The sequence below is a fragment of the Enhydra lutris genome, unplaced genomic scaffold (assembly GCF_002288905.1).
Source record: "Enhydra lutris kenyoni isolate GAN:26980312 unplaced genomic scaffold, ASM228890v2 scaffoldscaffold13, whole genome shotgun sequence".
Taxonomy (NCBI): domain Eukaryota; kingdom Metazoa; phylum Chordata; class Mammalia; order Carnivora; family Mustelidae; genus Enhydra; species Enhydra lutris.
The window spans coordinates 40,692,900-40,709,546 of NW_019154097.1; the positions used below are offsets into that span (position 1 = coordinate 40,692,900).

Below are 16,647 nucleotides of genomic sequence, written 5' to 3' on the forward strand. Positions count from 1 at the left end.
ACTGCTTTTGTTTAAGGCTCCATTTTTTAAAGCCTTTGTAACATTCCTGATACGACTAATTCCAAGAGCTAATGAAGCGTCTCCAGCAACCCCCCCGCCCCCCCCGGCCCAGTGTGAGGGTTGGCGGGTTGCGTGGTTACCAGCACTGCGCCCTGTGATCAGGGTGGGGCCTCCCAACTTCTTGGTCCCTTGCCTGGAGGCTGTTTCTACTCAAACATTTAAAGTACCTGGAATATTTGATATTGAAATACACGACAGGCAGAAAGTGACAATGCCACAATCTGTACTGATACATGATAAATTTTTATTTACCTACCAAAGGGAAAACCAACACTCACATAAGAGGCCTACCCCGTATTTCCAATAGGGAAGGTGTTTCATTTACTATCCACCTTTAAAAGGTTTCAAATAAAATATAGGTAGGAAAATACATAAAGAATTCAGATTATAAAACTCTCCAGGTAATTAATGGTCATAATAATGTTGGGACTACAGTTAAAAAGGAGCAATTTTATGTAGTCTACTTGGAAGTACAGATAATCAGTACCAAACCTATACATTAGGTTGTAATAAGCAATTGTAAGCAAATGGTATCAAACTGTATAACTCTTAAAAATTTACCTAAAGTTATTATGAACCGTATAAAAATTGATATTATTCTTCCAGTTCTCCCAAAAGCTCTACAAAATCAGTGATGTACCATTCTGCGTTGTCTTTTACTTGTTGTCTGATCACATTTCCTCCAAATCCAATGAAAACATCCTAAGAGGAGAAAAAAGGGGGAAAGAGTTAAAAAAAAAAAAAAAAAAAGATACACCCTGGGGCAGTAAGTGTTCTTTGAAAGAACAAACTGTGCAAAGAAAGGTAAAGCCAAGCCTCCAAGGGGTGCTTTCTTGCCTCCCCTGTCCCAAGAATGAATGAGTCTGAGCACCTCTGTTGCAAATCCACTCAGGCCCAGGCCACTGCAGCCTTCCAGGAGAATTTAAGCCCCCTTAACACCAGCACAATCTCTTACAAAGATAAAATCCCGAGTTCTAAACTGGACACAGGCACAGCTAGGCCAGACAATCTCAAAGAGGGAAGATAAGAGAGAAGCCTGGGGTGCAGGTGAAGTCCCAGTGGCCCTAAAATCGGGACCAGAGCAGGCATCTCCTGACAGGGGCCCTCTGTGAACCTGACGGACCTCCCTCCCAGGGAGGGTGTTACTCTGGGCTGAAGGAGATGACAGCCCCAGGATCTGGGGCAACACTCCACTTTCCATCATTAAATTTAATATTAAATCTATGTTGTTTCCTTAGTATCTACCAAGTGATACCTTCTTCTAGTCAATGATCTTTCAAAGCGGTACTTTCTCTTTTTCTGCCAGGGTATAGGCACATTGTACCTAATTTGGACACTGAAAGTTCTTTTACTTGCCTTTTCTCTTCATTTTTGTTTTCAGACCACACAAGGGGAAAACAGAGCGAGATTCTGACCTTCCAGTTAAATTTAGCCTCATGAGCTTCCTGCCTCCTTGGCAGCCCTCTCTGCAGGCCAGCACCGACTCAGCTGTCCCAACACACTATCGCCTTCCTTCTCTGTCCCCAAGCCTTTCAGGGCTCCCCACGGCCTAGTGGGAACCCCCAAGTGCCTGATACATAAAGTCTTCAGCAGTTGCTGAAGAGAAAGCCCATTCCTGCCAGGTTTTGCCCCCTGACCGGCCCAGATCCGCTCCTAGTGCGTCCCCTCTCTGCTCTGCTGCCCCCCCACCCCCATCCTGCCAGGCCTTCACACGGGGCAGCTAACCTTCCTCTAGATCACACACTCCCCTGACCACCTCTGAGGGCTACACGTCTGCGTAGACACACTCGCGCTCGGTTCAGTCAGGCCTGTCACCTTCTGATGACGGGTAAGGTCCTCTGCAATTCAGTTTGGTCATTTCTTGACATCAGGATTAGCAGCAACCTGACAGAACTCCACACGGTCTCCTTCAGGCACGCCTCGTTCAACTGGCCCAGCCTCTGTGACTAACTCAACGCCAGTGTGGGGGGTCAATCATCTGAAGATGTCTTATCTTGAGTTGACGCAAGTCAGTGAAAAGGGCCCAAAGGTTCTTTAACCACTTTGTGTTAATCATTTACAGAGACAACTATTTTTAGATCTCAGGAAACCAGGTGCTAAAAAGTTCACCACTCTATTTTTGGTTCTGTTTTTCTTAATTTAGAATGAAATGATAAGGATAAAGTCCTACCTGAAAGGGACATATTTGATATTCTGGACACTTACTACACAGCATGCGTTTCCGGCTAGTCTCAGAAAACAGCATTCATTCATAGGAATGAAGGGCTTTAACACAGGCACACTCTCAAACCCCCTGAGCGTCAGTCCCCTAACTAGTAAAAACGAGAAGATAATGTATGAAGAAATACTTTATCAAATATAAAAACACAGGGGCGCCTGGGAGGCTCAGTCCATTAAGTGTCTGCCTTCAGCTCAGGCCATGATCCCAGGGTCCTTGGATCAAGTCCCACACTGGGCTCCCTGCTCCCCCTGCTTCTCCCTCTACCCCCCACCCCCGCTCCTGCGCGCTCTCCGTGTCTCTCTCACTGCACACGCACGCTCTCTCAAAAAATAAAATCATATATATGTATGTATATACATTAAAATTTTGGTTAGAGCTACAAGAGCTGTCTTACTATTTCTGGTATTATTCAGGGAAGTGAAGCCAAAAATCGGGCACACACCTGGGCTGAGAGGTGGCAGGAACCAGGTCATAAAGTTCTAAACCATTCTCTTCCTTAGGTTTGCAAAACGTCAGCTGACACACTGAGACTGAAGTTGTTTTATTTGTTTTGGTTTTTCACAATGCTACCTAGTGCTCTTGTTTAACTTTCACCAATCTCACAGAGTTCCAAATCAGCCGTCTAAAGGAAAGCACTACCAGAAGAACCAGTACGCTTAATACGTACAGCGGGAGGGCAGGCTTCCATGTCTGTGATGCCATCTCCAATCATGACTATTTTCTGAAATTGAAATTTTTCCTTTAAAAGTTTAATAACTTTTCCTTTCCCACCAGATTCGGCAGTTGGCTGCATCTCATCAAAACCTGCATATTCACCTTAAAAAAGCAGTTAAAACAGTGTCAGTGACCCACAGACTTATACCGGTAGAGCCAGCTTTGTGCACAGATGATACCCTCACTTAAACGTCACCGAGAAAGCTAAAAATGGCCCTCAGTAAAGTGACACAGCCTGGATGTCCACACCTCTCCCCACCCTCCCATGGACAACTTCTGCCTTTAAAGTGCAGGTCCCTCTTGTTGAGGTGTTTAGGTCATCAGCACCTTGGGGTCAATGGGTTTTACCCTCTAAGCTGTCAGAGCTGTAATTCTCAAACCTCGCTGAGGGGGCAGAACACCATGAAACAGTAATATATCCAAGCTTTTAAAAAGTTAATATATAATTTCATCTAAGAGGAGATTCCAACTCAGATTTGGTCGATTTTCTTTCTTACAGTAATTCTCACACTCCCTGTCTACGTTTTGTTTTTTTTTTTTAAGATTTTATTTATTTGACAGAGAGAGATCACAAGTAGGCAGAGAGGCAGAGAGAGAGAGAGAGAGAGAGAGAGAGAGGGAGGGAGGGAGGAGGAAGCAGGCTCCCTGCCCAGCAAAGAGCCCGATGCGGGACTTGATTCCAGGACCCTGAGATCATGACCTGAGCCAAAAGCAGAGGCTTAACCCACTGAGCCACCCAGGCAGCCCCATCTACGTTTTTTAACAATCTCTACCTGTAGACCCTTCAAAAATGTTCCAGCAACACATTTACTTTTTTTAAATTAACATTATTTGGTTATAAGGCTGTCAGCCACCCGTGGCCATCATGAGAGACCTCCTGAAATGGTGGGGATGAAGCTGCGGCCCTGTGATGGCCCAGAGAAGAACCAGCAGGCCCTTCAGAGCCGGAACAGAGCAGCGACTCACGGCCAACAAACCCTCTTTCCTGAGCCTAAACTGGTTCAAATACAGAAGAGAGCTCAAAAAACGGAACTATAACACATAACAAAACGAGTCACCTGGGTACAGAGGAATCAAGTGCAGGCACTTATATACCGAGAGATTAGATGGACACTAAAGCCAGGAGAGATGATGGCCTAAGTCTATTTCACAGAGCAAAGGATCCCAAGGAGCAAAAGACACCAGTAGAGAATCGTTCATCTCAAGGAAAAAAAAAAAAGAAATAGAGGGTATGATGCGAAGTGAAATAAGTCAGAGAAAGACAATTACCATACGATTTCACTCCTATGTAGAATTAAAAAACAAATCAGAGGATCATAAGGGAAGGGAGGGAAAAATAAAATAAGACAAAGTCAGAGAGGGAGACAAACGTAAGAGACGCTTAACTCTAGGAAACAAACAGGGTTGCTGGAGGGAGGTTGGCAGGGAGATGCGGCAACTGGGTGATGGGCATTAAGGAGGGCACTAGGTGTAAAAAAAAGAACACTAGGTGTTCTTTTTTTTTTTAAGATTTTATTTATTTATTTGACAGAGAGAGATCACAAGTAGGCAGAGAGGCAGGCGGGGGGCAGGGGAGAAGCAGGCTCCCTGCTGAGCAGAGAGCCCGATGTGGGGCTCGATCCCAAGATTCTGAGACCATGACCTGAGCCAAAGGCAGAGGCTTAACCCACTGAGCCACCCAGGCGCCCCTACACTGGGTGTTCTATGCAACTGATGAATCACTGAACTCTACCTCTGAAACTAATAATATACTAAATGTTAATTAATTGAATTTAAATTAAATTAAATCAATTAAAAAGGAGAGAATCCTTCATCTCAGTGTTTAACTCTGAGCCTGCCTTACTTAGGTTGCATTCCAACAGACATTACATAAGATACCGAACACTAAAACTGACAAGAAAGGGAACATGGTACCATTCAGTTCTTACCATTAAAGTAGAACTTCAGCCTATTGGCAAAAACATTGGTCGACGGGATATTGAGCTTTGAAGCAACATGCTCCACGATGCTCCTAAAGCCACCAGATATTAGGAAAACCTGAACATTTCGCTCTTGGAGGCGACTTACTAGCTCCCTGCAAAAAGAAATATAAAACACCAAAATCACTACTAAACATGAAACATGAAAAGGAAACTAAAATACATTTTCTTGTTCGCAAAGCATTTGCCCAAATACAATGGACAAGGTATATTGCTTGGTTAATTATAATGTTTTATGTATTTTTTAAAAGATTTTATTTATTTATTTGAGAGAGAGTGAGAGCTACAGAGAGACAGAGAGAGCACATACAGAGGGAGAGGGAAAGGAAGAGACTCCCCACTGAGCAGGGAGCCCAATGCGGGGCTCAATCCCAGGTCCCCGGGATCATGACCTGAGCTGAAGACAGACGCTTAACTGCTGAGTCACCCAGGCCCCCCATGTATGTTTTTCTAAATGCACTTAGAAATTAATAGGTGGGGGCACCTGGGTGGCTCAGTCATTAAGCCTCTGCCTTCTGCTCAGGTCATGATCCCAGGGTCCTGGGATGGAGGCCCAGATCAGGCTCCCTGCTCTACGGGAAGCCTGCTTCTCCCTCTCCCACTCCCCCTGCTTGTGTTCCTTCTCTCTTTGTGTCTCTGTCAAATAAATAAAATCTTTTAAAAAAAATGAAGTTTAGGGGAAAAAAAAAGAAATTAATAGGTGGGGCTGGACTGCTTAAGAAACCATCCCACAACTCGATCTGCCCATGAACCTAGAAACAGAAAATGAGGAGGAAACTTCAGCTCTCTCTGTGGAGAAAGGAAGGGCAGATGACTTGGGCAGGGCCAACCACTCAGCACTGCACATAAGAGCTGAAAGAGGCAGGCAGAAGGCAGCGCTAGAGCCACAGTGAGATGCTCTCAAGAGGATATGCCCCAAAATGCAGGTGCTGATGGAGAGACAGTACCCAGACCAGGGTTCCTCTTACCTTATGCCCGGGGTCAGGTGTGGGGGGTGCTCAGCTATGAGCCTTTGCACCTGTTCCCTAGAGGGCTGGATCAGAGCTAAACGCTCTGTGAGGGCAGCCTTGAAAGGCACTGCCCCACCCATGGCTCGCCGTGTCCTGGGAGGAAGAGCCAACAATCAGACTAGGCGAGTCAGAGGTCCCCAAAGTCCATACCTTATCTCCCTAGCTCCTCCAGTGTCCACCCATGAGGAAGGTGCTGCCTAGAGCCCCACCATAAACATGCCACAGTGCCACGGCAGCGAGGCCATGGGAATAAACTTACGGCAGTCTGCCTGAGAATCACATTGATGTTTTGTGGTCACGTCTCACGTCAAATGCAGCTGAGCATGAAATGTCCGTGACCTGGCGACGGCACGCAGCAATGGGGAGGGCAGGAGGGAGGGAAGGGTCTCACCTGCACATAGACTAAGAGACTCTGAACCCAAACTAGCACGCCACTAAGGCCACACAGTCAGCCATGACACAAAGCACTGGACGACTGGGGACCCCCGTGGATCCCCGCCCCCACCCCCCATCATCTTCTCTGGTCAGTTATGGTCGTCGTTTCCCTCACTGGGTAAGAGCCTGTCACTCATATTTATTTTGAGGCAACTATTTTCTTCTGCCATAAGAGTCTGTATAAATGGGTGACGGCATGATGCACACTAGCGAATTCAGCTCTGAGTGACGGAAGAAGCTAACTGCCCAGGGTTTGCTGTCAGGGACTAAAACTCGGGGAATTACGGCCGTGGTCCTGCATGTCACCCAAAGTCACTCTCTCTTGCTATTCTTTATCACTTCATAAAGTGAATAAATACTATTCCTACATTTCTGACACGGCAGCCTCAACACCACAGAATTTGGCTAGCTCATCAATTCCTTCTTCTCTGATGACCGTGCTGTCAACATCAAAGCACACTGCATCTGCGGAACAGAAGAGTTTCCTCAACTCTGAATGGGAGACCATCCTCGGAAGAGTCTTCCTCCTACAACAGAAGAAGACAGACATATTTAAACACGCATCACCGTAAAAAGATCCAATTATGCCTACTAATGCCAAGATACTCTGATCTGTATCAAAGTCAGCATATTCCACATAAACATGGACTCATGGGCTCATTTGTTGACGCTGTTGTTGTTGTTGTTGTTGTTTTTAACACAAAGTAAGCACCATCTAAATGTCAGGCTCTTGGAATACAAAGATGAGCAGGACCAAACTCTTCTCCGGGGAACTCAGTCTGGTGAAGGCGCCGACTTACAAATATGTATCACATTCAACCAATATTCGACTATTTTTGACCTGACAATGCCAGCAGAAAGGCGAGTGCTGAAGTGGAAACTGCATAAGATACTAAAGATACTACAGGCACACACAGAAGACGATTGAGCTGGCCTATGAGACAGGGCTTCCAGGGGACAGAAACTCAACCCAAACCTTGAAGGGTAAGTGGCCTGAGTGGGTTCTCCAAGGGCAGGGCATCAGTTTGGTGGTGCTGGGAGTAGGGGGCAGGGAGATGGAGGCCAGAAGAGAGGATAATGACAGCAGAGAGAAGAGCAGGGCCCAAGGCAAGGAACAAGAATGATGGATGACATTCTGGAAACTGCCCACTGGAGTCCAGCTGCCGGGCAGCACACCAAGGGGGGGCTCTGGGCCAGGCTGATGGGTTTGGATTTTAACATCTAGGTAGTGGAAAATCCTGAAAGGCTTTTTGCCACGGAAGAGAGGTCAGAGCTGAACAGCACATTTGTCAGTCAGCCATACAGAGGGTATGGCCTGACTGAAGTCACCAGAGAGTAGACAGAGGGGGAAAGAGGGGGGCTGAGGACAGAGCTCACAGGAGCAGAAAAGATCAGATTGGGAGCCTGGGAAGGAAAAGGAAAAGGAAGTCAAGACTCACAGGAAGAGACTGAGAGACCACAGAGCTGCAGAAGCGATGGAGGACAGTTTTGAAAGGGATGTCGTGGGTTTTTATTTTTTTAAGAAAATCACTGGACTAGAATCTTGGGGTTAAATGGGATCCTAAAGGTTCCCCAGACCCATCTCTCATCAAATATGTCCCGTATGAGGCCACACAGATGATGCAAATAATCTGTATTGAGAACAGACACTGCTGAAAACAAACCCCAAGGAGCTGCAGTGCACCTGGCAGAAAGGTCCAGGGCAAAGCTGACCTGGGGGAAGAAACGTTTTACATTTTTAACGCCTTTACAGCAGGGGGAGGCAAACTATAGCCGGTAGGACAAATCAGCCTGTTTTTGTATAGTCTGTAAAGTAAGACCAACTTGTTTTTGGTTTTGGTTTTTTTATTGTTTTTCAAGTAGTCTCCACACCAGCACGGAGCCCAGCACAGGGCTTGAATTCACAACCCCGAGATCAAGACCTGAGCTGCGATGAAGAGCAGGACACTTAACCCACTGAGCCCCAGCCCCAGGCACATCTATGTTTTAAATAATTGAAAAAAAAGCCAATAGAATAAAACTTTGCGACACACAGAAATTGCATGGGTTTCAAAATTCAGTGTCCATAATTAAAGTTTCAGAAGAACACAGCCATGTTCACTTGTTTACGTGTCCACAGCTGCTTTTGCACAACACAGCAGGTGGGCTGCTGCAGCAGAGACTGTAAGGCCTGCAAAGCCTAAAATATTTACTATCTGGCCTTTGACAGAAAAACTGCGGACCCCTGTTTGGAACCCTTATAAAAGAGGGCTCTTAATGGGAAATCGGAGTTTCACTGGAGACCCACTGACAAGGGGGAAAGAGAAGACAGTCCGTGAATCCAGTAAGATAATAGAGTATTAAACTCTAACATCAGCCTCAATGTGAATGAAGTTTCCCTTAAACATACTGAGCTCCTTTGCAGGTTGCTTCTCTTCCATTCTCTTAATGTTGCAATGACCACAGTCCACCCCTGGTCTTCTCCAACCATACTCACTCCCCGATGGAATTCATCCGGGCTCATGGCTTGAAATGTCGTCTCTGGGAGAGGAACGCCCAGATGTGTACCTGGAGCCCAGTCCTCTCTCCCAAACTCTCAACTCCAACCACCTACCTGACCTGACTCACATGTCTGGGAAACACCCAAACACAAGCCTAAAACTGAACTCCTGATCTTCTCAAACTGCCATTCTTGCATTTACCTAAAGGTAAATGGCAACCTTTAGGATCCTGTTTACCCCCAAGATTCTAGTCCAATGATTTTCTTAAAAAAATAAAAACCCATTCTCTCCCTTGATGGCCCATGTCCAAAATTCACATCCAATCATTCAGGAAACTATGTTGGTTCTATCTTTAAAGTCTAACCAAAATCAAGGGACTCCTGGGTCGCTCAGTGGGTTAAGCCTCTGCCTTCTGCTCAGGTCGTGGTCTCAGGGTCCTAGGATGGAGCCCCGCCCGCATCTGGCTCTCTGCTCAGCGGGGAACTTGCTTCCCCCTCTCTGCCTGCCTCTCTGCCTGCTTGTAATCTCTCTCTGTCAAATAAATAAATAAATCTTTAAAGTCTAACCAAAATCTGACCACTTCTCACCCTATGCACTGCTATCGTTCTAGCCTGAGTTACCAAGGTTTCTTGCCAAGACCATACCAAGAACCACGTAAGAGGTCTCCCACCCTGGTTTTTGTTCTCAAGGTAACATCCCAAGTAATCATTGTAAGCGAAAGCCTAATCCTGTCACACTTCTAGCTCAAAATCCTTCAATAGCTCCTCATTTTATTAAGAGTAAAAGCCAAAGTTCTTATAATTACGAATAGGGTCTGCCCCCTACACTGATACCATCACGACCACCACCACCACCATGCCCTCCCCATCACACCTCTGACCTCATTTCCTCCTCCTCTCCCCCTTGCTCAACCACACCAGTCCTCCTGCCGCTGCTCTGGAAATGCACTAAGCAGGCTCCCCGCTCAGGGCCTTTGCTCCGGCTCTGTCTCTGGTGGGAATGCTCTTTACTTGCATACCCACGTCGCCAATCCCTTATCAAGAGTTTGCCCAAACAACACTGTGTGTCAATCATACGTCAATTAAAAAAAATAAAATTTTAAAAAACAAGTTTTCCCAAGAATCACCTTTTTCCATGAGCCAACCTTGACCACCCCGTTTATGACTGCAGCCTCTCCCTCCTTATCCTTAACCCAACCTTACTAATATCCCTCACTATGCTTTTTCTTTTTTCTGTAACTTCTATCATTTTCTAACATATGATAAAATAGACTCATTATGTTTATTATGTATTGTCTATCTTTCCTCATTAGGATGCAAATTTCACAAGCATAGGATTTTATCAGCTTTGTTCACTATCCATAGGACTGAGAACAGTACCTAGCATATAGTACAGCTTAATAATATTTGTTGAATTAAGTGAATGAATAAAGCTCGAATGCCATCTTCACTATAAAGTCTTTCCTGATTCCCTGGGGCTGGAAAAAATTTCTCCCTAGAACTTCCACGGTACTTTGGGTAGACCTGTTTTCAATATATAAAATTCACAATAGTCTTACTTATCTTAAACCGATTTATATGTATGTCACCTCTACTCCTGGACTGTAAGCTCTTTATACTAAGATCCAAAATTTTTCAAAACACTTATTTTGAGCCTCTTCTGAGGAGATGCTCAAATAATTTCTGAAGGTTGAATGAATAAATGAAATGATATAGTTGTGAATTACATACCCACAACTATTTTTTTAACTTTTTATTGTAGAGAATTTCAAATACATACAAAAGAGAATGAATACATGAATTCCACATACACATCAACCTGCTTCAACAATCATAGCAAATCATGCTTCATCAATGGCCCCAGAAAGCATTCTGTACCTCGTCCAACAAGGGGGGATTCCTGCACATCTGAGCAATTCTTAGACACTAGTATGGGCCCCCCTATAATTCAACTCAGTTCTGACACTATCCACCCAGATAGCATGAGATTCCCCAGGTTAGGGGTTCAGTTCCACAAGACTGAGCCCTCCCTCCCTGCACACACACAGACACACACACACACACACACACACACACACACACTGAAGACCCCAGTCCAGCTTGTCACCCGTGCTTCAGACCAACTGGCTCCAACAACCTCCCCCTTGGATTTAATTAATTTGCTAGAGTGGCTCATAGAACTCAGAGAAATGTTTTATTTACTAGATCACTGGTATATTATAAAAGGGTAGAACTCAGATGGAAGAGATGTATAGGACAGGACAAGTTATGTGGGAAGAAGCACAGAGCTTCCATACTCTCTCTGAGTATGTCATTCTCCCCGTATTGCCATGTGCTCACGAACCCAACCCCAAAGCTCTCCAAACACGATCCTTTAGGGTTTTATTCATTACAAAGCATGACGGATTAAATCACTGGCTACTGGTAACTGAGCTAGATCACTGGCCCCTCTCTGCTCTCCAGAGGTGAGGGTGGTAGGACTAAGTCACCAAGGTTGGTTCTGTTGGAACAAAAAGAAACACCTTTATCACTCTCATCATAGGAAATTCCAAGAGTTTGAAGAGCTTTGTGCCAGAGATGATCAAATATATTTCTTATTATACATAAATCACAATTTCACATCTAAACACTTCCACATTTTCTCATGATTTCAAAGCAAATCATATCATTTCATCCAAGATATTTCAGTATATATTTCTAAAAGGTAAAGGCTTTTCTTTTTAACATGCCCATTATGTTTCAATTATAAATATACTACTGTACCTGCCTGGATTCAGGTTTGGCTTCTGAGGATTCTAGAATCAAATCAAGTTAAGAACTTAATCATAGGGGCACCTGGGTGGCTCAGTGGGTTAAAGCCTCTGCCTTCAGCTCAGGTCATGATCCCAAGGTCCTGAGATCAAGCCCTGCATTGGGCTCTCTGCTCAGCAGGGAGCCTGCTTCCCTTCCTCTCTCTCTGCCTGCCTCTTTGCCTGCTTGTGATCTCTGTCTGTCAAATAAATAAATAAAATCTTGGAAAAAAAAAAAAAGAACTTAATCATATCAGACCTAATGATGCCCTTGCTAATCCATTCCCCATCATTAGCATATCAATTAACATAATATCTTTGTTATTCAATTAATTTATGCCCTCCATCATTTGGATCCTATTTCACCAACCTATCACCTGTTGCTCTTCTCCCCCAAGATAACACACACACACACACACACACACACACACATACACACAACTTATGTTCAAGATATACAGAAGATGTCTTGTTCCTTAAATATGTCATGGTTTTTTAAATCTCTATGCCATTGCAAATGCTATTCCCTCTGCCTGAAATCACCTAATCCCACATACTCAGTGGGCAAATTCCTATTTATTCTTCAAGATGATAATTAAATAACCTGCCTTATACTACATTATCTCCTTCCTACTCCTTCAGAGAATTAATTAATCACTCCCATTCCTCTCCTTGAGTGAAATATCTTTCATCTTTGTTTCCAGGACCCAGTAGGTATAAAGTAAATGTTTCATAAATTAAATAGAGTTGAATCTAAGAAGTTATTGAGAACTTATAACTGAGATTATTGTTCTCAACAAAACTATTCCAACTTAGGGGTGCCTGGGTGGGTCAGTGGGTTGGGCCTCTGCCTTCAGCTCAGGTCATGATCTCAGGGTCCTGAGATTGAGCCCTGCATGTGGGGGTTCTCTGCTCGGCAGGGAGCCGGCTTCCCCTTCTCTCTGTGCCTGCTGCTCTGCCTACTGTGATCTCCCTCTCTCTGTCAAATAAATAAATAAAATCTTAAAAAAAAAAAAAACTATTCCAACTTAGAGTGCTATTAGCCTAAAATTAAAATCCTTAACCAGCAATGATGACTATCACGAATGAAACAGAATTGACATCATAAATTTTTAAGTTGGAAGAAACCTCACAGCCATCATTTAGGTCTGGCCCCATGCCTTTCTGTAGGAACGATATTAATGTGTCCATTTCACAGATTAATGACCAGAGGTATAAAGAAGTTAAATGACCAGGGTCACACAGCTCCTAAGCGATGGCTAAAAAACTAAAATTTGGATCTCAAATGCATACAGACAGCATAAAAGGTGGTGCATAAATCAAGATGTGGATAAATTGAGAGGCAGATAAATTAAGCAGAACTAAACAAGGTTAAACATTGGATAGGAACCTATCTGGACTGAGGAAATGTCAAAGATTGCCATGAAGAATTCAGACCAGGGTGCCTGGGTGGCTCAGTCGGTTAAGCATTTACCTTTGGCTCAGGTCATGATGCCAGGGTCCTGGGATTGAGCCCCACTTTGGGTTCCCCTCTGCTCTCCCTCTCTTTCTATCCCTCTTCCCACTTATTCTTTCTCTCAAATAACTAAAATCTTAAAGAAAAAAAAAATCAGACCAAAGTTCTGCTAGCTGGACAATGCGATGGGTAATGATTCATTAACAGTGAAAGAAGAAAGTCTGCACATTCTTTGGGAGACCAGTGGATAGAAACAAGTTTCATAAATTGTCAAACCTCCACCAAGCCAGGGAATACCAAGGAGCCTCATATCCCACTCTCTGTGGCTCAGTAACCACCCACATGGCACTGGCCCAGAGGGAATCAACGCATTTCACATCACATGGCAAGACAGCTACCCCAGCACAGAAGAGCACACTGTCAGCGGAGAAGCGGTGCTTAGTGCAATGCAACCCCCCTGAGCATGGAAAACGAGTCATATGTAAATGGAGGGAAAGCCAGGAGCAGACACATTACCTAAGAAGAGCTAAAATGAAATAAATGGGACAGGCTAAAGACTGTGCATGAGGCAGCACAACATAACTAAGAATGGGCAAGACTCCTGAGAAGGACTGACAGGCTCCTGAAGCCTCAAAACTCCTCACCCCAAAGCCAGTCCACACTGCCCCCCTGTGCCTAGCCTTAGACCTGGGAAGTACAGAACGGGCATCATCTCCAAGAGGTGACCAGTCTCACTGAGATGACCAGACCAATCATTATTGTTCATGTCTGAAAAGCCAGTGGCTTGAGCTTCTCCCCAACCACAGACAAAACAAATAGCTTCAACCACACCATCAGCCTCAAATACGGAAGGAAACACACATTTCCTTAAGTAAAGTGAGGGCTGACTTCCATATCCCCAGATGAACACGAGTCCTGACTTATGACTCAGAATTGCCAACGCCTCCTGGGGTGCACTATGGTGGTACCAAAGGCAGAGAAAATACAATGTTTGAGACAAAAGTGGCACTGAATTTACTGGGAAAGCGGAATCTTTCTCCACACCCTCCCTAGAAGACAGAGCTGGATTACAGAACCTTAACTTTGCCCACAAAATGCTCATGTCAGGGGATATGCCCTCCACCCCAGGGGTTACACAGGTTTCAGCTCCCTGCTCACACTCAGAACAAACAGCCTGAGCCTCACCTAGCCCTTCCCAGCCCACACCGAAAAATGCCCTGCCTCCTTATTCACTGCCTGTTGCCTTTTTTCTCAGCTCTCCACCAGGAGCCGCTCATTAATTCAGTCAAAATTCTCATGTCTACAAGGGGGGAAAAGAATCTGGTAAGTTCAGGTGCTTCCAAGTAAATTGTGAACCTTAGAATTCCACACACACAAAACTCCTTGCTAGAGAATGGACTCTGGATCCCTCGCATGTGGCCCCGGCAGGGGGACAGGACAGGAGGCGGAAGAAGTCCTGGTGGAAGGGTATGTGCTTTGACATGGCAGCTCCCAGGCCCAGACCGCTGAGCCCCTCCCTTCCGCGGGTCAGAACAGGTCTCCCACCCGCCCGGCGCCCAGCTGGTCCGTCCGGGGGAAAGAGAGGGCCAAATGGTGAAGAAGCCTTTGCTGACGACCCCTTCTTACCCTCAGGTCCAAAAGTACAAAAGCAAGTTTTTCTTCAGGGCCAGGCTTAGGGGGTCTGATTTTAGATAAGAGGGGAAAACCTCTTCACCCAGAATCTCTTTGAACTCCTTCATCTCTGTATTTCATGAGAGGCATCCAAAATCGCTTCAGCAGCTTACTCTTTGTCAGGACCGACCTCTTACCTTCCCCTGTGTAAGAACAAATGCAGGTACAGAGACTGTGGAGATCAAGCACATCCAAGAGAATAAACCTTACCAGGCTTAGATGGAGGTCACCTTGCAGAGGAGCGGGGAGTCTGCTTCAGGTCCTCCGGGCACTGCAACAAGGCACAAATGCAGCCTGAGAAGCTTCTGGGTCAGAGGAGAGTCAAAGAGCCTCTGGTAAGTAGGCCTAGGGCTCCCAGTCAATGCATTTATAGTGTATTTTATGACTCAAAAAAACTATAGCTGTTCTGGAGAACCTGAGATTTTATGGATCCCACATACATGACAGCAGACAGTTTTATTCAGGTGAGGAGGAAACTGGTAATGATAAATGACAACAACAAAAGACAAACCAGACTCACGTTTCTCCAGTGCTGGATTCCTGGGAAAGAACGCTCTTCTCTCCCTGCTTCTTTCCCGAATAAAAATGCAGCATAAAGCTCTGACTACAAATCTCTTTACAAGAGATCTTGAGAGTTCTGCAAGATGAGAGCCTAGAAGGAGAGGAGGAAACAAACATCAAGGTCCAGACACAAGAGAAGAAAGGAAAACTGTCTAGCTTCCCTCTCCCCACTGGTAGGACTGGTACGAAGAAGGGTCAAATGCAAAGTTCCCTAAGACTGCTTCCCTTGCGAAACGCTTGACTTCTGCCTCCTTTCCACACTGCAGAGGAGTAAACACATTATTTTCTCTGGCTTTGATTCTGCAAAAGCTTCAGGTCTGACAGGAAATCACCTAACCCAATTAGCAGAATGCCAACGAGAGGGAAGGGGGAGAGGATCTACTGAGAGAACAAAACGCAGACAGAGTGCTGACTCAGGTATATCCCAGACTCTGCAAAACAGATCCTTCTGTCTTCAAAAGGAGTAGACACAGTGGCCAACAGGCCAAGAACAGTCAACGAAAAGTTCCATTGCCCAATATCGAGGGAACACAGCCAACAATATTGAATTAATATCCTCATAATTAAAACTGTAAGTAGAAGTAGATAAAAGTACCAAAACTCAGAAGAAAAAAAGATAAAAGAAATAGTTAAGAAGATGAGGCAAGAAAACGCAAAGAGACTGAAGAGGGAACCATAATGGCAATAAATAATTCAGAGGGTTCAAAATACAGACCTTGCGTAACCTTTCTCTCATCCAATTTTTGAGTTGGTCTCAAAAGCAAAGAAAAGGAATGTGGCTTCCATCTTGGCCCAGCCTCCCTCCTGGCTATAAAAAAAGGCAGTTGCCATATTGGTAGCTGCCCTATGGTGAGGCCCATGTGGCAGAACTGGAAACAGCTAAAAAGGAACTGGGACCCCTGATCTAACAACCCTCAAGGAACTGAATCCTGCCCCCCATGTGAATGAGCGAGGCAGCAGATCTCCAATAAAACATTCAAATAAACTGGCCTTGGCCAACGTGACCTCTTGAAAGACCCTAAACCAGAACCACCCAACTAAGCTGCTCCCAAATTTTTAACCCACAGAAGCTGTGAAAAATGAATGTTTGTTTTAAAGCTGCTAAGTTTGGGGCTAAAGTGTTATACAGCAATAGGTAGCTAGAATAACAGCTTTGGGGCAGGTAAAACTTTCTTAAATAAAGCATGAACAATAAAAGGAAAGCATGAGAGAATGGACTTCCTCAAGATTAAAAACTTGCACTTGCTCTTCAAAAGATACCATGATGGGGCC

General features: G+C 44.9%; 1 protein-coding gene across 5 annotated transcripts in view; it reads right to left on the reverse strand.

Annotated features, from left to right (window-relative positions):
- Positions 1–284: 284 nt before the first annotated feature.
- LOC111146302 (phosphoserine phosphatase) overlaps positions 285–16,647 on the reverse strand; it is a 38,806-nt gene continuing 22,443 nt past the window's right edge. For 3 of the 5 annotated variants that reach the window (XM_022501794.1, XM_022501793.1, XM_022501792.1), the window contains exons 2-7: positions 15,335–15,466; positions 6,788–6,946; positions 5,943–6,077; positions 4,924–5,069; positions 2,949–3,097; positions 285–762 (exon numbers count right to left, since the gene is read on the reverse strand). In XM_022501794.1, the coding sequence (XP_022357502.1) occupies positions 655–762; positions 2,949–3,097; positions 4,924–5,069; positions 5,943–6,077; positions 6,788–6,946; positions 15,335–15,408 (771 nt within the window). In that variant the 5' untranslated portion in view covers positions 15,409–15,466 and the 3' untranslated portion in view covers positions 285–654. Of the gene's footprint in view, positions 763–2,948; positions 3,098–4,923; positions 5,070–5,942; positions 6,078–6,787; positions 6,947–15,024; positions 15,086–15,334; positions 15,467–16,647 lie in introns of all 5 variants that reach the window. The other 2 variants (XM_022501795.1, XM_022501796.1) reach the window with 2 other exon arrangements.